Source organism: Aulonocara sp. 'chitande type north' Nkhata Bay, linkage group LG20, assembly GCF_057382095.1.
Source record: "Aulonocara sp. 'chitande type north' Nkhata Bay isolate Kocher_YH1m ecotype deep benthic linkage group LG20, A_spYH_male_GT1.1, whole genome shotgun sequence".
Classification (NCBI taxonomy): domain Eukaryota; kingdom Metazoa; phylum Chordata; class Actinopteri; order Cichliformes; family Cichlidae; genus Aulonocara; species Aulonocara sp. 'chitande type north' Nkhata Bay.
The window spans coordinates 26,589,440-26,612,809 of record NC_141363.1 but is presented as its reverse complement, the minus strand read 5'-3'; the positions used below and the strand labels follow the sequence as shown (position 1 = coordinate 26,612,809).

Here is a 23,370-nt window from a genome sequence, read left to right as displayed (position 1 = left end):
GATGAGGTTTCAGTAAAAAGTTCAATTCAATTCAATTTTATTTATACAGCGCCAAATAACAACAAAAGTGGCCTCAAGGCGCTTCATAGGCACAGAGAAAAACCCAACAATCATATGACCCCCTATGAGCAAGCAAAGCAGGGAACAACTGATGTATACCTGGTCCTATGTCAGATATTTGCTGGATTGTTTTCCTATTTCATGACTTTCAGATACTGATAATCTGCTGTAGATAGGTTTTTTTTTTAGGTCTTCCACTTCTCCGGTTTCTTTAATTTGCACACATTCTGAGATATGCCAAGTTTCCAGCTAACAGCCATTTGGAAATCACCTTGTTGTTGCAAAAATACTATTTTATGCCCATAAAACTTTGGTTATCTTTGGCATTTTTCATAGATTCAACAAAAGAAATTGGAGCAAATTCTGTTTTTTGTGACAGGCTGTTAGTAGCAAAGTGCCAAAAGATACAATTTAAAATTTGCTCTTTCCTAAGTTGTCGAGCTGTTATGTGAATACACAATACGGGTGACTCCACAAAGCTAGATGCATTTTTATGTTTAATATTTTGTTTTTTATGTATGATTCATAGTTCAGTGTTAAGTTGCTTAAGAAAGGGGGAAAAACTCCTCTGAAAATGGTCAGGGCTGAACTGAAATGAGTGGACAAGCAGCCAATGTCCAATGAAAAACTGCAATGTATGCAACTGGCCCTGCATTGGCCACCAGCACTCCGATGTTGGAAAAGGACAACAGGAAACCAAAGATCTCTTTACATGATCACTTGATCTGAAACTGAGACAAAACTATGAGTTTAATAAGTTGATCGTAGTATGGCATATGCTGAAGCAGTGGTGACACACTCACTGAAGGTTCATGCTAGGCCAAGTCAGGCTGTTGTAACGTGTCATCTGACAGTTAAAGGAAGAACTGTTCACGTATGAATACAGGTGTACCCTGAACTTTAAGGTGGAACTTATTATCGAGGATAGGTTAGATAAAGCACAGGATGCTTTCAGAAGGCTCAGCTCCATTTGGAAATCTAGACAGCTTACACAGAACACAAATCTAAGCCTCTACAACAGCGATGTGAAGTTCTACCAACCAATCAAGGTCTTCTGCAATGGGTGTCTTCACTGAATATGCAACATCTTCAGACCAAGAGTGTGCCCTGAGATGGACACAATCAGGAAGAGGAAGAAAGGCAGACCACAAACAACTAGAGCGGATGATGAAGGTCAAACATTTGCAGCTTTATGTCTCACATTTAGCAAAGAATGCTAGTAAGAGTAGTTTGGTATCCCTAAGAAACAAAATGTTCGAAAAACCGTCAACGTACTCTAAAAAATATTGCTTTTTTACTTTTGTCACCCTGCCAAAGCGCATCCATGTACAATTCTTGAGACTGACGAGCCTTTCAGTGAAAATCCTGGATGCGTGGAGACATGAAGAAAAGGCTCTGACTGTTGATTTTGAATTGCTGGATCAGAGTCTACACATTAACCGAAGCATGGAAAGCAAACCTCATATGCACAGCGTGGAAAACCACATACATCATTTTAGTCTGTAACAAATAAGATTAATGCGAGCTCTACTGGGGCGTGCACATTGCTGTGGTGTTCAATGCACAGCAGCCAAACCAGGCAGACCGCAGCGCAAGACCTCTGGGACTGGCACAGTGAGCCTCTGTGAAAGACAGGCCTCGTCTGTCACTCAGCAATGAGGCATCATCCACAGACCCCGGCAGGATGCATAGCATCAACTGTTATTATTATTAATAAATCCTAAGTATAAATGGAATCTGCAAAGGGATATGGGGATTTAAGATTATAAACATTAACTCAAAACATAAATGGAATGTGCGGACTGAACAAGAAAATGTGTTTTGATAGCTTATTTGGAGGTCAAATGGAATAAAGTATATAAACATTCCTCTAAAAATAAAATCCTACCCTTTTTGTGGTGGAAAAACATGAACGGAAAGTGACATTTATAGTGTGTTATGGTGAATCATTCAGAATAAGAGCAGCAGAAACCCCCCTTTGAGAAAGAATAACAATGGGATGCTTCAGAACAAAATAAAGCAGATAAAAGCCAGCTAGCTCGTAACTGCTTTGGTCAGATAAGGACTAACAAGATCTGAATTGTGACACTGGATTTTCAGATAAAGAGCTGGCTACCCACAGTAGCTTCACCAAGTAATAACAACCACCTACCTAGCTGCTTCTATTCCCATATCATGGCACAAGCGTTTGATAGCTAATCTCTTAGCGCTGTTAGTGAGGCCTGGAATGGGAACTGTGGGGGTTTGTGCAGATGCCTGGATAGATAATGTTCACAGGCTTGTTGTCACAAACAATCAAGACTGAACGTGTGTGTGTGGAAGCAAAGGGAGATAAAGATAACTTTAACTAAACTCGGGTTTTGGTTCATCACTTACAAAGTTGACCGAACTCCCACAGAAAAGCAGATAAAGAGAAACAGAGATTTGGTCCGTTTTATCTCTCTGATGCTGTCACCGTATGTTTTATCAGCCTTTGTGTCTACAATCCTCCTTGATCTCTGTTTGTGTTAGGCACCTTAAACATTAAGCCGAGTTGTCCCTCTGTGATGTTGGCATCTAAAGGCAGCAAAAGATGCTTCAGAGGAAGTAAATCCAATTTATGTATTCTACGGGGGTAATTCCACACCGAGAGGAAAAAAAACAAGACAAACAATCAACACATGACTTTCTTTCTGTGAAACCCAACCCTCTAAGGGGAAATAAGAAAAAAAGAGGAAACTGAGTTAAAATCTCTCACCTGCATGGTAGGCCACTGATCCTCGGCTCCACCCCGGATGTCTGTTCTTGGGGTAGTCCTGCACAAACACAGACACACCGGTCACAATAGATATCTGCACCAGGTAGCTTCAGTGACTAACAGATAACAGATTAACAGACGAGCTAATGAACGGCACAAACAGCTTCACATCGACATAAACATATGTTTTTTTTGACAGTTGGAGTTTCAAGCGGTCAGAAAAACAGATAGATACACAGACTTCAAAGTAATAAAGGTAAAACAGACTCATGGGCTGAGTCTGTTAAACGAAGTCCTGCTGGCCTCATCACCTGCGGGCTAGGATAAGAATTTGCATCTCAGAACTTAAGAGCTACGGTTCTCATTTACAACAGAATGAAGTGCTCAAGGTTGGGAATAAATTGAGGCATTTGGGAGGAACTGACTGATGAACTGCACTGTCTGCAGTCATGACAAAGCTGTTGCAGTAAAGAGAGAGCTGGGCGTTAATTTAATGCTCCATCTATGTCCTTATCGCCAGTTGCAGCCACAAGCTCTGTGTAGCGACCAAAAAAATAAGATCACTGATACAAAAAGCGGAAATGAGCTTCCTCCAAAGGGTGTGCTCAGCCGGAGAGATTTGATGAGCAGATAGGTCATTCGGGAAGAGCTCAGAGTAGCGCAGCAATCACTCAACAGTGAAAGGAGCCAGTTGATATTGTTAAGAATCTGACAAGGACGCCTCTTGGGTGCCTGCTAGGTTAGGTGTGTGGGTATTTCCAACCAGAAGGAGACCCTGGGGCAGACCCGGGACATGCTGGAAAGATCACATGTCTGGGCTGTCTTGGGAAGGCCTCGGTGCTGTGACACTCTGGTGATGTTTATTAAATGTTTACATTTAATGAACTTTTACTCTGTGTCAGCTCCAAACTAACAGACCACTTTTCATGTATTTGCACAGCTCAAATACTTGAAAGACTTTTGCTTAAGCTTTGACTACGAACTCTAGACTGTATAAGGTATGATTACCTCCCTTGTAAACGTGACTCTAAAGTGGATCAGTTTTAAAGTCAAAATTTAAAATGGTTTATTTTTTAATATCCTAAAATTTCCAAACGTTTACATTACCAAGCAAAAAACAGATTTAATCTATCCATCTGGTAATTATCTATGAATTCTTAACTTGAAAATGTCAAACTGTCTCCGTTCTTTGAATTATTGCAGCTCACTTAACTCAAACAATGAAACTTCTGAGGGGGAAAAAACACCACTCGGTTTATAAGCAGCCGCCTATCAGTCACCACCTAGATACTGCTATCGCCACGGGCCAATGACAGAAATGCCTCCAGTGTCACTTATCCCCTCAGAGCTGAGAGGTTTGTTCAATAAGGGTTTGAGGTAAAACAGTGCGTACTTTATTTGCCATTTATGCTCCAGAAACTGCTCGACAAAACCCATTTTTGGTCATACTTTTTCAGACAGCAGAGACAATGAAAAACATTGGAAATATTGAAGAGTCCGGTTGTTCTCGACTGCATGAATGCTCTGCTGTTTTTGTGCGTAGCTGGGGCTGTTAGTCTGCGTCTTTGTCCGGCTTTTTTCATGCCTCATTACATTTAAAAACACTAAACATCATGTTGTTTTAAGTAAGACTTCAAAGTAACAAATGAGACTATAATTCAACAGGAAAGTGTGTGCAGAGGCCAAAGAGGAGCAGAACCAAGGATTGTTTTCCCAATTCTACCCAACTGGACTTCTTTTTCAAGCTAGAAGAGTCGCCTCCTGCTGGTCATTAGAAAGAAGGCGTGCTTAAGGACGGCGTCGTAAATGCAGAGTTTCCACTCGTCTATTTTTATATATCATCTATGGCATGAGCACATCAGAACTGGTATATGTTTCTCAAATAGGAGTTTTTAAATGGCATTCAGCCACAGCTTCACCGGCTCCATCCTGTGTCGAAACAGCAGCTCCACTCAGACTGAGCTGGATGTGAAGCTTCGTCTCTCACCAAGACAGAAAAAAAATGATTTCACTTTATAATAACAAGGTTAAAATGATTTAATAGGCTGCAAATCCTAGTTTTTTATGTCCGTTTATAATTCATTTATGCTAAACAGGCTGGCAGGTAGCGTGCACGTCACACACAGTGGCAGATTTAGATCTAGGCAGCTCTGCAAAGCCAGCCTTCAGATTTCCAGAGGAGTTTGAAATGGGTTCTTTATCCATGTTAACATGCTAATGGGTGTGAGGATCATCTGTTTTGGATACCTGTCAGCGTCTGCTGAGGGTGTGTTGTGTTCTCTCTCTCTCTCTCTTTCCATCTGTCTGCATGTACAGTGTGTGCGCCTTTCTCCAGGTTTCACCATGCCAACGGTAATAACTATCAGGCCAACTTTTGGATAAGATCACAGAATGACTCAGAGGTAATTACTAAAGATTTTTATCTGTTTTCTAGGCTGCACATCCATTACTGTAGAAACACACTACTGAGCAAGAGAGAAAAGAGCCACAATGACATTATGGTTTTCTTTTATCTCTCAGTGGGCAACATCTTCTAAATGCTTACTTGTACATCCTCTCTTTTTCCCTAAAGTAAATTCTTCCCACTGCACTTCTTTTCATATAGTATTAGCACACAAAAGGCAACCTGAAGACCTTTCATTTTCATCTTGTCAAAGAAATCCAAATATGACGAGGATGACGTCCAGAAAAGAAAAACAAATCAGCCTTTAGCAAGACGCTGTGAAGGGAGCTGTGCTTTTATTCAAACAGGCTCTGACTGATGACTGATGCAGACTGAATAGGTAATACATTACCCAAAGCAATATAAGCCAGATGAAATTATTACTATTAGCACCTGTGTGGGATGAGAGGTGAACAACGGGGACAGTGCAGACAGACAGCTTGGCCAGGACAGGCATTCGGAGGCCACGACATCAGGGAAACATCAACGATCCCATCTGACAACCCCATTGGGGCTGGAGGAACAGGAAATGGAGATGGATGGAGGGGGGGAAAGCGAGAGAAGACGAGAGTGAGACATCAGCAGAAGAAGAGAGAGACATGGAGGAATGCAGCTACCGCTCCAAGCCTGAAACCCCTTGATCCGCCAAGTCTGCTCCTCTTCCCCCTCGTCTCAACCACAAGCCTGAGGATTCCTCCAGCTGACTGGCATGTGGGTTCCCCGAGAAGGAAAGGAACGTCTGGGTGTTTTCTCCCTGATTGATGAGCCTGATCAGTGATTTCTAAAATAAGGCCCTATTAGGAACAGCTAAGCAAATAAGGGGAAGATTTAGAGTTTCTAATGTAAACCGCAGACATGTGTCTGATAACTGGATCAACCATTAAATGCTTGTTCTCATAGATGTCTTTGTGGTAATTGTTGTGTCCATCATTTCTAATTCAAAACATGTCCTCAGTGTATTCCATCCATCAAAATAAATATGGTGTCCCTTCCACAACCTACTGATTTAACTAACTCTGATTTAATAATGCCTATTGGCTAGACTACCACACATTTTATTCATCGATGAAAATTATCCGCACGGGATAAAAAAATTATACTTTTTAGAGTAAAAGGTCTCAACAGCTGTTGGATGGATTATCAGGGAATTCAATAAAGACATTTGTCATCTTTGTGAACTCAGGTGGCTCGACTGATCATAATTTGTTAGGTCAAAGATTTAATTAATCCAACACTTTGGTTTATAATCAAAAACCTTTGACATGTGGAAAAGTTTGCACATACACGTGCACAGAAAAAGCAACCTCAACTGATGTCATCCACATAGACTGCATATGAAAAATAGATGTAGCCACTGTGACATCATCCACTGGTTTCTGGACTTTGCATTGAAAGAGTGAAAGGTAAAGTTTACAAGATGCTAGTGAGGCTCACTGTGGTGTAAGGTTTGTAGACAGTGACACTGGAGGTGCTAGGATGGACTGGATTAGAAATGAGCATATCAGTGTGGAGTGAAAGGTCTGCGGTGCCGCTGCAGGGGAGGCGGACGCACCTGAGCGGCATCTGCAATCACGCCTCGCCGGCTTAAAGTCTGAACTGGGTTCTGTCTGTCATTTAGGGGGGATTAGCTGGGGGATTCCCATGATGCATTGAGTATTTCCTTTTCAGTCAACTTTCTCACTCAACATGTGTTAACAGACCTCTCGCATTGAATCATACTTGTTATTAATCTCTGGCTCTATTCCACAGCATGTCTTTATCCTGTCTTCCGTCTCTCACCGCAACCGGTCGCACCAGATGGCCCCGCCCCTCCCTGAGCCTGGTTCATTATTGTAGGGTCTACCTTACAATATTCGGTCTTTAAGTGATGACATGATGAATCCTGCTTCCGGGCCCAAACTACTCTGTGTTTAATAAGGCTTTTGTGTTTTTTACATGTTTTAATGCTTTGTATCTTGTTCTATTGAAAGCCCCTAAAAACAGTCAGTGATCACTGTCGGCCTCTCTCAGTTTTTATTACCGCTAATCATTTTAAAGCAGTATATTGATAACTAACCTTGTATTGTGGATGGATTTTCTCAGTTGTTGTCCTGACTGAATTTCAGCCCGTTTACAGCATCCTGCAATGCGATTGCAATTGTACCGAACCTTCGGGAACCCTCACGTTAACTTTTATTGAGTGGAAAAAAGTTAGCGTTCATCCTCCAGCTTCACTGTTTATATTATGCTAACATAGCTAGGGCGATCGTGGCTCAAGAGTTGGCAGCTCGTCTTGTGATCGGAAGGATCACGTAGCACATCACTATATACCAGCTAGCCAAACTTCAGTAACCCTACAAACGTCACTGCTGTTTAGTTTCCTATCTTCATTTATGTTGGATATGATAGCAGGGCTGTACGTCTTAATTTGGTTCAGAACTCTCTCAGTCAGAACATGGTATATTATATTTATAGCGAGCTAACTTCCTGCTAACTTCTAACGCCGTTAAACTTCATAAATTCGTTTTTTGTGGATGCCTGGATGTTAAACTTAAGTGTTATGCCTGGTAAAGCAGCAACGCTGATCATTTTATTACAGATGAAAGGAAAGAGACAGTTTTTAACTCTCAGTGATGCTGCAGTGATCGTTGGACTTAGGGACCTGCAGCAGAGTTTGGGCCCAGGCACGGCTAATGACGTCAGACTTAAAGACTGACGTCAGCGCCTTGAGGCGACTGTTGTTGTGATTTGGCGCTATATAAATAAACTCAATTGAATTTAATTGAAAGTTGTTGGTGTGTGTTTGTTTGGCGGCTGAAAAGCTGCAGCCATGTCTGTAAGACACAGCAACCAGGAATAAAGAAAGTATGCTGAAAAGCATTAAAATATGGTCGGGTCTACCGTGGATTCATTATAATCAGATGGGCAGCTCAGACCAAGCGCTTTAGAGGCAAAGTTATCAAGGCTGAGGTGGTTTGGACGTGCTGAGGAGGGAAAGTGGGTATAAAGCGGACAAAGGATGTTGAATAGGGAGCTTCCAGGCAAGAAGAAAAGAGTAAGAACATAGAGAGACTTCAAGGATGTCGTGAAGGAGGACTTGCAGAGGGTTGGTGTGACAGACGAGGATACTAGGAACAGAGTGAGATGGAGGCAGATGATTCGCTGTGGTGACCCCTAAAGAAAATTATTGTTTTAGTGCAATTGTTTTAGCTCGAAGTGACCATATTTGGGACGAGTGATCAACTAATGCTTGGAAGATTAGTTAGTAAACTGTAGCCATCAACTGAATGGATGAATTCAATAATAAAAACTGTATTAGAGACTGATTGGGAAGTCTCTATCAAATCATATTAGTCAGATAAAAACTTATTTTGGTTGCTCCCTCTAGATAATCTATTAGAAGGTACCAACAGCACAAATACTTTTAAAGACTCAAACTAGACCACATTAAGGTGTATGAGTTATAAAATTATGTAACGAAAAGCGTTTTAATATGGGAGTCATTATGGATTGATTTGTTTTTGAAGTCAGCCTCAACCAACCAGTTTTTGGCATCTCCCCAATCATTTTTTTTAGCCCTGAAGGTTGATGTTTGGTTATCCAGAAACAGTGTTAAGCTGGCCAAACACTCCATATTCTGGCAGCCTTTTACAAGCAATGTAATGTTTTAAAAAATAATCACAAATTTATGATAATAGGAATATTTTTATTTCCTTTAGAAGGGTGCTGAATTTTTGTTTGGTCATGCAACTTTAGCCTGGATCTCTTAGCGTGACAGTGGGCTGTATTCGCCCCATTTCCTGCTTCACATTTATTTCTTGGATTGCACCTTGGTGTCACATTTAACCTGTGCCAAGAAAACAATCTGAGCAGAGCCTGATAGTGTTTAGTTCCCCTTCATTTTGGCGATGAGTGATAAATGAATGATTTTAGTCACAGTCTTTGTATAATTCAAACTTAGCCAAGAGATAAGCATTATTCTCTTGAGGATGCCCCACTTCTCCAAGTTTCATTAAAACCATCCTATAGTTCTTGTGTAATCCCGTTTACAGTCAGACACATATGAATACATGAAAATGCTCTAAACATATAACAACAGGGAGTCCTGGAGTAGCTGGTTTGGCCTCACGCTGAGCCTTGATATCAACATCAGAGCCAGTCTAGAATACGACATACAGATATATTTAAAAGTTGTTTACTGCACTTTTTAGTGTAAATTAATAAACTATTTAACTTCCTGTGTTAATATTCTCCTACAGCGTTTGCATTCTTACATGTTTTTATCCCCAGTTAGAAACCATCCATAGATATGTACTCTCTCTGCAGTGCTGCAATTTTGGTATTCAATAAGTGATAGTGCCAGTAATCACATGTACACTCCTCTATTGATGACTGGATTAATTAACCAGGTGGTTTACTCTCACAAAACCCAAACTTTTGAAACATGGTCACTACCCCTGTTTGCCTAGAGCAATGCAAAGAACTGTAAGCTCCTGGAAAGAATAATAAACGGTAGACTTGAATCCACAGCATGGAAGAGCAAAAGCCTTCGATATCAGATCCACAGCTGCTATCAGAGCAGCCTGCATTTCCACACTGTGGCAGAGTAAACAAGTCTGAAAAAGTATGACTGGGAAGGTGCGGGCAGAAAGGAAAACCATGTGGAAGCAGATACCCATCACCTACTGCTGCTATCGCACTGACATATCACAGCACTGTCTAAAAATATAACTCAAGCCATGAAGTGCCGCAGATGTGCATGTACGAGTGTTTGCGTGCATACGTGTGTGAAGAAGTCACAGTTTGCGGGAAGGGAAAGTACTGTTTCTGTTTGTACGTGCCTCACCTATAGGGGTTGGACACAGGCTGTGTAGGGAACTAATGCAGGTCTGTTTGTTTAACCCCATGTGATCAGGCTAAAACCTCCAGCTGCCCACATAACAGCAACTGTCTGTCATTAGCCATTGATGTGACTCGAGAGAAGAGAACAACAGCCTATCTGTGTGTATTTGTTTGGGCATGTCCATCACTTTTTATGGATGCAAGTTCAAATGCAAGATGAAATCAGATAAATTGCTAAATTAGCTCTGTTATTGAACGAGTGCCAGAGAGAGTGCATAGCTGATGTTTAGCGTGGCAGCGTATTTTTCATTTAAGACAGGAGTGTGTCGCAAAATTTATAGCTATTTTCCAAAGAAATACCAAATAGTACAATACACTAAAGCCTCTGACTGAGGCAGAGGTAAAAGTCTATTTACAAATACTACTGGAAACTACTGCAAATGGTGCCAAGGAGGCACCAGGAAACCAAAACATCTCCTCTGAGAGAATAGAAAACCAGATATAAGTCAGAGGCAGCAGACCTGTTGGTTTGTGTGAAAGCAGCTGATAAGGGGACAGAATTATATGTTAGTGGAGCTTATTGCAAAGCAAATAAATTACAGATATCGTACTTAAAAGCACCTTTATTTGTCAATACAATCAGAGCTTCCGCTATGCCACTACACAGATAACAGAGGAAATGTTCTGCAGGAATGCATTCAGACTTGCCTTCTGGTGTACCTTGGGGACAAAGTTTGAAAACCTATGTTTTAGACTACTGCATTAAAAGTTTGGGGTCACTTAGAGCAGTTATTGTCTTATTATCAGAAATGTTCATAAGTTAGTTAGTGATTTTTAGTGGAGTATCTACATAGGCCCACTTTCAGGAGCCATCACTTCTGTACTACCTAATGCAGTTTCATGCGTTCAAAGTCAAACTGCTCATGTTGGTACAGCTTGCAATCACTGTGCTGTTATAAGAAGATTTTTTTTAAAAAAAGCTTTCATACAGCGGTTTTCATAAACAAGTTCCAGTTTGGGTTTTATGTGTACCATTTGTTGGGTTTACAACCTGCTTCTCAACTTGTATTTATGCTTGTCTTCATGTCCAGTTCTGCTCTGACGTCTTCCACTTCTCTTTCTGCTTTAGTTATCCAACTTACACTGCTCATCAATCAGCTGACTCCCAGCCTAAGAGCTTCCTGTTTCTGTCCAGTGGCCAAGAAACTATTCCACATGCCAATGTACAAAAGAAAAGGACAGACTGAAAGAATATGATGTTCTTCATCTTTAAATCTATCCATTTTAAATAATACCTTTTCATAGTTCAAGTTAACATCTTCAGACATCATTTACATCTTTTTCCATCTAGGCACCGTCCAAAACCCAAAAGATACACAGTTTAATCCACATTCATGAAGGAGCTGCTGCCCAGTATGTCTGAGACTTGTTTACGAGAAAGGGGAAAGTAGAGCAGGAGGCTGAAGATGGATTGTCATCTGTGTTGACGTGGACGCTGTACTGATCTGCTGTTGTAAAGAGAGAGCTGAGAGTGAAAGTGAAGCTTTCAATTTACACTTCAACCCTCAACTAAAGCCAAACACTGCGGGTAGTGACCGAAAGAATGAGATCTTGGATAAAAGTAGTGGAAATGAGATTCCTCCCAAGGCTGTCTAGGCTCAGCCTTAGAGATAGGGTGAGGAACCTGTTCATTGAGGAGGGACTCAGAGTCGAGCTGCCGGGGATGCATCCTGTGCAACTCTTTGTTGAGATGTTTTGGGCATGCTGAACTTGGAGGAGACCCCACAACAAACCCAGAAGATGCTGTGAGATGACGGAGCTTGGCTGGCTTAGCAATGCCTTGTTGTCCCATCGGAAAAGCTGGGTGGCCACAGCTTAGACCCAGATAAGTAGTAGATTTATGAAAGCATAAAATAGTCAAGTTTTAGAAAGTGGAAGTAGTGATTGTTTTAGCATTGTTGCATTATAAACGAATGATTCTTTAAAGCGGAATTTATACTAAGTAGCATCCCTGACACTGTTGTTGCACTGGTTGTGATCAGAGGCCTTGGCACAGTAACTGATCCTTTGTTTTATCCTAAGTTGACCCTGCTAGAAAGAGATTCTTGGAGCAGCACAAAAAACCCGTTAGAAGGACTGCTGCATCACAAGAGGAAAAGGAAGAGCGCTGTTCCCAGGACCTGTTCCCGGGGCACACCAGGACAGAGGAAACCGTTTTATTTCTTGTTTGTGTGTACGAGCGTGTAGGCTTTGCTGTGTGTGTGTAGCTTTATGACTGGGCTGCTGTACATTACCAGAGACTCAATACAAGAGGGTCAAGGGTGAACTGAGAAAACCATCTGTCTTTTTTAAACACTGATGGCTACTCAATCAAATACTTTCCGTTCACTCCTCTGTCATATCCATTTTTCTCTCCCAGCTGCATCTATACTCCCACAGGGTTACCGTCATTTTTTGTAGGATTTTAAGCAGATGGCGGTTGTTTGTTTTTTAAAACATGAGGGCTTTCCTGCTTCGTTTTTTTTCACCTGTGTTTTTCCCTTTCCCTTGATTTTTCTAGCTCTTGACGTTTTACCTAGCTTCCCCACCTTGCCATCTACTCTCTACACTCTTCCACCCCATAATTAATCCTAGATCTCTTTGTCCCACAGCCTAGCAACCGCTGTGTGTACCGGATGAAAAACAACTGTGCTACCAAGCGTATGCATGCTGTACATTCATAAAGACCCTTATCTTCCGTCTTCAGAGGAATGAGAGAGAAAGCAAGGGGGTCATGACAGGTCTAGGAATGGCAGCGGGGTCAAAACAGATCTTAGATTATGAAACACGCTAAACAACAGCATTTACTTTACACACAAAGAACTCAGACTTATCACATAGCCCAAATTCTTCAGACTTTCCCTTTTGCAGGAAACTGGCAATAGTGGCTTAGGGGATTGAAAAATTAACTCCACCCCCGCCTCCTTTTTCGTCTTTTCTTTTGATTTGTTAAGTGTTTTTTTAAAGCTTAAAAAAATTCCCTAAACTTAACGCTTAATAAGGTTTAAAAAAGCGAGAAATGCCAGGCTATAAACATGTTTTTATCTTCTGTTAAATTTTGGCAATGTTAACATATGAGTCTACGGAGACTGGTTCACTTTTGGAGCCATCCTTCAGTGGCCACTGGAGGAACTGCAGTTTTTGGCACTTCCATGCTGGCTTCATTTTTGAGCCAACGTGTGCTTGTTTAGCACATTTGCATGCTAACTTTCACTAATTTGCATTTAACACAGAGTGCAACACAGGCTAATAGGAATGTTATTAGCTTCAGGGGTATTCTGAAAATCTGCTCGGATAGTGATGCTCAAGTAAAAGTCATAATAATGGATAATACAGGATTCTTGGGGCTGCTGTTGATACCGTAACGTGTATTAAAAAGGGGAAAGCTGCTTTGGCATCGCTCCTGAACTTAGGCTTAAAGCTTTTATACCAAAAACCCTGATTAAACCCAACAAACAAAAGTAATGCAGCCATTTTAAAAAAGGTGAGGGAACCTGAAAGCAAGCAAACTGACTTAAGTAATCGCCGCTCAACCGCTTCCTCACCCAGCACTGTCTGTATGTGTTTACTTACATGTGTGAAACCCGACATTTGTCTGGTTTTATCTTTTTCTGCATATAAAATAATTCTGAAAATATAACAATAATGTCAACTAACATTTTTGACATGTGTATTTGTTGCAAAATCAGTGTTGGCTGAAACAAAAAAAGAGTTCTTATCATCATTTGTGGATTCTGAAATGCTACTAAAATGAAAATTATAATTACTTATTTTGTTACTCCTTGGATCAAAACATTAGTTACTTTCACTGAGTATTGTAGAAACTGTTACAGAACTACTTATTGCACTGATTGTGAAACGAATGAATGAAAGCAATAAACTGTGATACTCCACGCTCTTACCTTTCCAGTCACAAGGCAGGCCCGACCTAACACATACCCTGCTTTATCCCTCTTTTACACTCTACTGGAGATCATAATTTACAAAATGAGCATCATGTTCAGTAACTATAAACCCATCAGAAAAGTGTTTAAAGAGGTCATGGAGAAAAGTAGCATAATTTTCCCATATCATTTTTATGATCTTCCCCCTGCTGGAGATTACAAAGAATGTAGATTTAAGGCATTTTACCCATTGTCTTACACTGCATACCTGATGCCTTTGGTTGAAATATCATTAGGGAAACAACTGAGTCATGAAGTCAACTTTTTAACTTCTTTCGAGTTGTCCTATGCCTTTCTTTTGTGAGTAAACAACAGCTTAACAGTAACAGTAGGCCATAAGACAGGCCAACTAAACAAATAGTTGCAGCTTGTGTCTAAAAAATATCTTTAACTTATAAAATTCCCCAATGCTTTCACCTGACAGGCTGATAGGCTTGCAGTACATGTGCAGAAACTCTGCTAATATCACAACGTAGTCCATTTAAACAATTTTATTAATTTGCCAATTTTAAAGAATTCCATAGCTACGAAGGAAACGTGTAAGTGGAGCACGCATATGCTGTCCAAGTCTATTTTTTCCACTCACCTTCTCCTATACATCTGTATAGCTCTATATCTTCCCGTCATCCAGTAAGGTGACCTATGCATCCCCTCGTTTCTCTTCTATATAAATTCCCTGTGAAACCTTGAAAGATGTTATAGAAGTTTCATCTTTTGTTTTTGTTATTAAAAGGAGCCGAGTTTTGACCCTGGGAGAGACAGTGCTGGCAGCTCTCTGTAGGCCTTGGCTTTGGCACTTACTAATATTTCACATCCATAACACTCAAGGCTACACTTAAAGGGTGGGGGAAAAACTCACAAATCATTAACCCACATAGATGAAGAAATAGTTCCTGAGTCATCGGAGTTTAATCTTGTCTTTCATGAGGAGGGTTAAAACAGCTCTCTTGAACCTATTACTCCTTTTATTTTAAATCTCTGCAGGTGTGTATTGAAAGGTCTTGACCTATTGATCGTAGATTTATTCAATTTCAGCATCTCTTGTCTATCAGTTTCACTATATTCTGCCTGTTTCGTTCTTTAAAGCCGGCCAGCACTCGAAGTGGCGGTGCTAATGCTGAAATTGGAACCGCATGTGCATACTTTGGAAAAAGAAATAGGGGTTCAAACGAGAGTGTTAAAATTTCGTTAATTGTATTTTCCTCTTAAAGGTGTTTCATCTCCCCAAAGTAGGCCATTAAAGAATGGGTAAACTGCTGGATAATGGGAATAAAAATCAATTATAAAGGCACAGTACCAATACATTTACTACTGAACTATGCTCCAAAATCTAAAAACAGTTTTACCAGCTTAGCAACTCATCCTATTTTCTCAATTCACTGGGATCTGCATGTATGTGAAAGAACTTATAAAAGGACAAGAGTGCCGCTGCTCTTCCATCAGGCCAACATTACAACATTCCCAAGACAGGGCCTGAGGAACATTTTGTACATGGTAATTATCTGCCTAGTTCCCAATTCAGGCTTTTGTCAAAGTTTTCCATCATTAGCATGTTTTTACCTCGACCACTTGTCGAACTATGGGGAACGGAAAGGGCGCGTATGAGTGAGTAGAATCCAAGAATAAGTCAGTGGGAGACGTGTTCATGCAGTCCACATGCTCTGAAACCATTAAGCTATGCTTTTTAATATATTACAATGTGGAAAAATAGGCATGGTGGCTAAATGCTGAACACCCCCTCCCCCAAAGAAAAAAGAAAAAAAAGTGAATGTAGGTGTAAAAATGTCAAAAGCTGTTCTTTTCTTAGAAAGCTCACCCTTCTTGCCAAGCCCAGGGCAATGTAGCATTTCTCCCCAGCATCGACTATCTCCACTTCATAGTAATGACAGCGGGTGGTGAGTGGCTGTCGGGCCTGGGCCAAACCCACATCCATAATACTCTTTCCTTTGCCAACATACTCCAAAAGCTGAGAAAGAAAAAAAAACATGCAGAGAAGAAGAAGAATGGGGGTTAATATGCTGAGAAATAAACAACAGACTCACATTACCAACAAAAGACTGCAGGGTTTCAGACTCCGCGTGATTGGCTCCGTTCTGCAACTAACTGTATTTATGACACAAGTATTAGCCCCTGAATCGTTGTAGCGGTGCAACTAGGGGGAAAAATATAAAGAAATATGCAGCTGAGGTCTACCATTACTTTTGTAATGGTTGTCAAAGGTACAGCTGCAGGCAAGCAGGGAACTGTGGTAATGTTTTCAAAGCACATACATGTAATCTCCATGAAAACGGGCACCCGTTGTTTGTTCAGCTCAGCCACTGCTGTCATTGTGTTTCTCTTACTTTCTCAACTCTTTAAGAGTTTGTATTAATGACCAAGTCCTTGCAGAGGACCACTTCAGCCTCTTTGAATTTATACAGACTTTTAGCTTCAATCGTTTACGTTTCTTAAACCACACCACTGGGTCATTTTTTGGACAAAACACTAACTTGTTCTTAATGAACATTGACCAAAAGGCACAAGATTTTAGACACCTATTCGGCATGAGTCACAGGCATCATATATAGTTTAGTGTAACCAATGCTCTTTTGTGGTTTTCAAATTTCACCATATTTGGTGAACGTGCAATATAATGTCCACCCTGGATGTATTTCAAATAATGTTTGGGTAAGCATTCATGGCCACTGTATAATGAAGTGTTTGGTCATCTTCTGAGGTTTTCTCTGGCAGTACAAAGAGGTTATCAAGGTTTGTTTTTTTTTTAAATATCGCAGCAATTATTGGTGACTGCCATGAAATTTGGTACTGAATATCCATCGTGTCAAACTGGCAACATATTTGATCCCATAACTTGCTATTGGCACTATAATTGTCTGCTTCATCCTAAATATCATCTATATACATGCATTGAAATATGGTACAAATATTCTTGATTCCACACCAATGAATCCCTTTGATATTAAATATCCAGATTTTACAAAGAGGACACCAGTTTACTCCAGGTTTTGGGTGTTAGGTGAATTTCTGTTAAGGTCCCTCCTGTCCAGTCTTTAGTGTTGTTAGAGAATTGTTTTCTTTGTTTTCACCTGTGCCACTGTTCCTGGACGGTTCATTGTTAGATGGTTTTGGTGAGTCCTTCAGATCTTACGAGAGTTTTCTTCTCCTCACTGATCTTCAAATAAACCTTTGCGTTCTTCAGTGGTCTAGTGCAGCAGTCCCCAACCTTTTTTGCACCACAGACCGGTTTATGTCCGACAATAATTTCACTCACCGGCCTATGAGGTGTCGCGGATAAATACAACAAAATAAAACCAGTACCGGTACCAAAAAAAATACAATTTATTCATAACACACGGGGAAAAAAACCATGGAAATCGAGTTAACAATAAAAACGATTAACAAAATAACGCAAAAAACTGATAAAACCCTGAAAACTATGAATTTCACACTCTCGCGGCCCGGTACCAAACGACTCACGGACCGGTACCGGTGGCCCAGGGGTTGGGGACCACTGGTCTAGTAAACTTCATCGTTCATTGCGAAAGAATCACCGTAAGATGCCCAAGATCGTGTAGTAACATCCCGTTTCCGCTGTGAAAGTTTCATTGGAAGTTCTGCTGAAAGATTTTGCAGGTGCGGAAAGGGCAGATGATCAAGACCCGTGGGAGTTTCATTTTGCACTTCACTGGAAATGTCTCTGCAATCTGAATCTGAATGTCCATATAATCCTCAACTGTACCAGCTCTTGTTGTTTGTGCAGCTTTCGGCTTCTAAATGAATTAACTTTAAAATGGATAAGCATGAAATCCCAACAGGTATTCATCTTTCCCTCAAGATAAATAAAAACTCTACTTATCCCCTAGACTTTCCACTGGTAGGGCTGACAAACAAAACCATGAATGCCTTAGAGGAGACACCGTTCAAAAATGTCTCACCTGTTTCTGTGAAGGCAGGATGGATAGGAAACACAGCTGATCAAGCTTGGGCAGGACCCAGTGTTGTTATAGAGGCCAGGGACTTAATTAACCACGCAACTAGCTGTTACAAGTGTATCCTAAGTGAGTGGGCATTATGATAGATTGACACTTCCAAACCCAGTCAAACCCTCACTGAATCGCCCACAGGGACTATCCTACAAGTACGAACAGCCACTCCAGACTGAAGATCCATTACTTGATGGTAATACAATTACTTTCAATTCTATTTTGGTCTTAAGCATCTAAACAGGTGAAGATGGGTGGGAACAGGTGAGTAGGTGGACAAAGCCTTTAGTCTGAGCGGAGTTTCCATGTCATGTGAGTGAATGTGTGAGCATGTGCGCAATGAAGCATACACCCCCAGGCTGAAAGGCTAGGATGACAGACGAGGTGGGGGTGGACAAAATTACTTCTGCATTAAGCCTCTGTGATTCTGAGCGTGCAACACCACCTGGGTGTGCTACGATTCAGTAGCCAGCCACTTAAAACGACACACCTGGTGGGAAAAGCTATTCAACATGTATGTCAAAAAAGTCAAGTGTCTCAATTAAGTTATTACAATTTTTTTCTCTGTGTTATTTGCTGTTGCTTAGCGATCTGTCAAACTGAAAATGATTCAGAAATGGAGCTGAGGCAATCGAAGGCGATTAAACTGGTTGAATAGGACTGTACTTGTGTAGTTCATGTAGTTACACGCATTTTATTAACAGACATAAAAACCAAGAGTTATTGCAGCATTCCAAGTATGCAGAGACTAAGGAAACCACACAACCAATATCAGATTGTTATATGAGATAACCAATGTAATAGATTGCAGGATATTGATTTCAAGATCTTTTTATAGTGCTAACGATCACTACCTAGGACTTACTTTTCTTATGGGACATACAGTCGACTCTCTGCCAAAAAAACTAAGTACACCTCATGATTCGACCAGTCAGTGGACACATCGATCACTGGTTGAGGACTGTGATATCAGCATAGTGCCATGAACATTTACACTTCATTCGCTGCAGTCTTTTCCTGGCTGCTCAGAAAAAGTTATAGAAATCACAGATTCAATGATGGGAGAGGAATCGAACAAGCAGAAACAGGACAAAAAAATATCAGTAGTGAAGATTTTTCCACAGTTTTATGCAGAACCCATGTTTTCCAACTGCTGCAGCAATTTCCCCCTGTGCCATCTGGGAATCCCAGCACTCGCTCTCTTTGATGTAGGATGTAAAAATGCCAGTGGAGACCAACCTGCTCACAGACCTGTGCCTGAAGCCCAGCCACAAGCTGAAATAAATTTTTGGTCCCCACTGCCATACACAAGGACAGCCACAGCAAGCATTCAGTTTTGGGGGCTACCTGGGGATAAATACCCACTGCAGAAGTCCTGCACACAAGGTTTTTCCTATATATTGGATAAATGTGCTGCCCACCAAAGACGTTTTGGCCGTCCCCCAAAGGAAAATTACCAGGACTGTGATTTTAAACAAGTTAAACAACTGGGGATGAATTTGCCCTAAGTGAGCTAATACAGACAATCTTTGGGCCAATCGCCCCTACGTGCTTAGTCAATCCGCCAAAGGCCTATTTTGAGTCAGGAAAAACCCTGACATACCTTCCATGAGTTTTTCTGTATGCAGAAAATCTGAAGTGATTTAATAGCCAGCCAGCAGTTGGTAATGTAACATCCCATCATCTTCTTGTCTTTTATTTCTTGCAGTCTTCTCCATATTGCTTTGCTGTGTGATAGATGCCTAGTAGTGGCAACAAATATTTCCTCTTTTGTTCTGCAGAATCAGCATCAAGTGATATTTGCTTGGTTTTATGCCAATTTTTTAAAGTTACTATATTACATACATGGAAATGTTAACTAGTATTTAGACTTTAAGGCTATTTTTTGTTGTTTCATTGATAGGGTCACCATCCCAGTCCTAGTATTTCCAACTTGTGTTTGTTGTTGTTTTTGTTGTCCAAGTTCCTCTTGTGCTGAAAGATAAAGCCAACACCAAAATCTGCAGTTCCTTTAAAAGCCACCAGAGGCTAGCTCCAAAAAACGACTCCAATTTGAAAATGTCCAACTTTGCGTCACTAAAATTTACGCTAACAGTCTGGTACGATTAATGGTTTTGGCTCTCTGTTGATGGTCTCTATCGTCATAAAAATCTCTTTATTAATTTTGTTATTTCCTTTTTTTTGTTTCATTTAAATATGGTCACTTCTAGGCCCAAAAAAATCTAACAAGGCAGGAGCCAAGATGCTCACGCTGAAGCTTCAAAATGTAGAGTCCACAAACCAAATGGGTGACAGTGACCATTTTTATATAAAGTCTATGTCCAGACACAAAAATGAGGGTAACAACAACAACAGTTATCGCAACTGAAAATTTCTCATCTCTAACCTTCCAGGTACATTTACTTTGTTTCTTTCATTAATGCACTGTTGTGTACTATTAAGAAAAATAAATAAATTATTCACTCTAACGCATGTTCCACAGCAATCAAAACGCCACCAGCACTAGATCTGAATTTTACCATCTCTACTAGTGTTTTTAAATTCGATTAGATTTTTAAATGCAGAGTCTGACACTTGGTGCAATTTTCGACATCACCAATTAAAGTGTACATGTTCTGTCTTCACTAAAAAAAATTATTTTAAAAAAAAAAAAAATCTGCTTTTAAGTGATCAACAAACAGGATTTCTGACATCACAAATACAGTGGATACCAATTATGGTCAAACATCATCTTTTGTGCCCAGCAATTACCTTTTTATGTTATTCTTATATTCTGGAAATATTGTTGCACAAAAAACATATTTTTGTATGCTTTAATACTCATTATTAACTAATGTCTGCTTATAGTTTGACAATACTGTTAAGCGCTAACTGTAACTGTCTGCAGAAATGTGTGTGTAATGTGTGTTTGTCAACATTTTAACAGCACAGTATGTGCCTGAGTAGCAGAAAATATTAAGATTAAACGCAAACTTAATCTGTAGTGCTACTTTTTCTGCTTAACATCTATAAGTTTTTATACTTTTGAGTGATTTGCAATCAACAGAGAAGCAGTAACTGCAGATTGTTCGCCGTATTAAAGGCTGAATAGTTTCTTCTCCCTTTCACAAAGGAAATCTCCACAGTAACCGGTGCCAAAGCCTCATTTGTTTAGTCTTTGTAATACCGTGTTGATTAATTGTTCATGGATAGCTTTCAACATTAGCCTCCACCTTAACCTGCTGCAGTTCATGCCTGGACAGCTGCTTCTCCTTTGGGAGAGGAGGAAAGAGTTTCGGTGTGATGAGCACTCAGTCACACCTCTTTTTGCTTCTTGCTGCTGAGTAATGGAAGGAGGAGAGAGACAAGCGGGCAGAAAAAGAGAGATGTAGCCTTGAGCAAAGCATGCCTCACTGAGACAGCTGACAGCCTCCCTCTCCCTTTCTTTTTTCTTGCTATCTCACTCCTATAATTCTAAGCGGTGAGAATGGTAATGTTGGTGTGCAAGGCCATGTTTTGTTGAGTTGCTGCCTGGGAAACAGATGTAACACCCAGACATTGGTCTTGCCAGCTTCCTGTCACAGCTAACAGGGAAACTTAAGTAGAAGGTGAAAATGAAATTAGGAGACTGCTTCTTTATCATGTGAATCAAATCTGAAGACCAAATTTTAACCCGATTAAACACAACACCTGTGTGATCTCAGTATCCGTCAAAATAGAAAGCAAAGCAGATGACAGACCGACAAACCAGCACACTTCTGCCATGTTTTTACTTTACTTAGTGGTTTTATGTAGGCTGTCAGAGCAAAACAGAAATACACAGTCAACAAAAGCGATTCACGACTCCCTGAGTTTGAGAACAGAAGTCTGCAGATGAGAGGATTGGTAAGCCTAACAATACTGCAATATTCCACATATGTCAGTGATATTTAAAGTAAGATTTGATTTTTCGCTTCAAACTGCTCACTCATCCAAGTGACTTCTTTTTCTCCCACTGAAAACGCTACGTCCAGATGAACAGAATCAACTCTTTGGGATTTCCTTACCTTAATGATTGAGCATGCATCAAGACTCTTCAAAGAAGAGCTCTGTTGGGTAAAACACTTTAATCACCAAAGCAATGCTCTGTGATGTTGTTAACTGCTACAAAAAGTTAAAACAGCCCTGATACTGTCAACACAGTTTGATCACCTGCTGAAACATCCTTACTACTTCTTTGGGTTTTCACTGCATTTATGTATTTTATTCTTTTCATTCTGAACATGTTTTTCCTGGATTTGTTTGCTTTTCTTTTTATTGCATATGCGCTAACTTATGGACATCACGATGGTGCAGTGTTTAGTACTGTCACCTATATGAATGTAGGGTGACCAGATGATCGGGTCTTCCCAGAAAGTGACATGTAACTCCCATTGCACCCTCTTGGACTGCAGGTAGCAATGGAAGTTCTGCAGCATGCTAACCGAAGCGTGCTACAGGCAGAGAACCCATTCATGTGCCACTACACCGAGGCTGGAAAGTCCTGCTTGCATTACTTCAATAAATTTAGTTGGAAACAGTGTAATATGATAAAAGGCTAAAAGCTTAGGTTAGTTCCATTTTTATTTATAATGAAGATTTAATTACGGTGGCACATATACAAGGGGCAATTACAATAAATACATATAAATCATTTGGAATCAGCTAAATTGTTATTTTAAAACATTATCAATATCTGAGCATCTCCATTTCTCATTGTTTCACCTTCTTTTTTGTGCCCTCTTACTCTCTTCTTCTGTTCATGATCCTTCTTAAAATAAATCCTCGCCATTTGTGTGCTTAAAAACTAAAAAAATATGGACATAGAAAGTTGACTGATCCAGGCCAAAAGTGGCACCCTGGTTTGGAAAATATATGAGCTGGCCTTGTCCTTGGAACAGAGGCTGTGATTCCCTGCTCTAATTCATCTCTCACTTGGGTTGGATGGCCTCCAGTAGCTAAATCTGACTTGTCCATCAGTCACTTTTTTAATGCATGAGGTATCCCAGATGAAAACTACTGCCATTATGCTGCAGCTGGTCACAGCCACTCTGTCATTGCTGCTTTTTAATGGGCTTCCAGCCAACAGATTATGAGTACTGAATGCAGCCACTGATACGGAACACAGTTAAAAGATACTCTGTCTTCTTCATGTCATGACTCTGTTTACATTACAAGCACAACGCACCACTTTACCTAGGAATAAATTACCTGAACAAAATTACTACAACGTACTACAACCTACTCATTAGAAAGCACTGCAAACATGCCCAAACAACGCTTAGAGCAGGTTTCCCGCTCAATCTGAAAAAATATCTTGTTTGCATTTTTGCAGAAAAACATCTC

At 40.4% G+C, this 23,370-nt stretch overlaps 1 protein-coding gene across 3 annotated transcripts in view; it reads right to left on the bottom strand.

Moving 5' to 3' along the window:
* spryd3 (SPRY domain containing 3) overlaps positions 1-23,370 on the bottom strand; it is an 84,377-nt gene that overhangs the window by 34,182 nt on the left and 26,825 nt on the right. For all 3 annotated transcript variants that reach the window (XM_086278922.1, XM_086278920.1, XM_086278921.1), the window contains exons 7-8: positions 15,861-16,010; positions 2,798-2,855 (exon numbers count right to left, since the gene is read on the bottom strand). In XM_086278922.1, the coding sequence (XP_086135048.1) occupies positions 2,798-2,855; positions 15,861-16,010 (208 nt within the window). The remainder of the gene's footprint in view (positions 1-2,797; positions 2,856-15,860; positions 16,011-23,370) is intronic.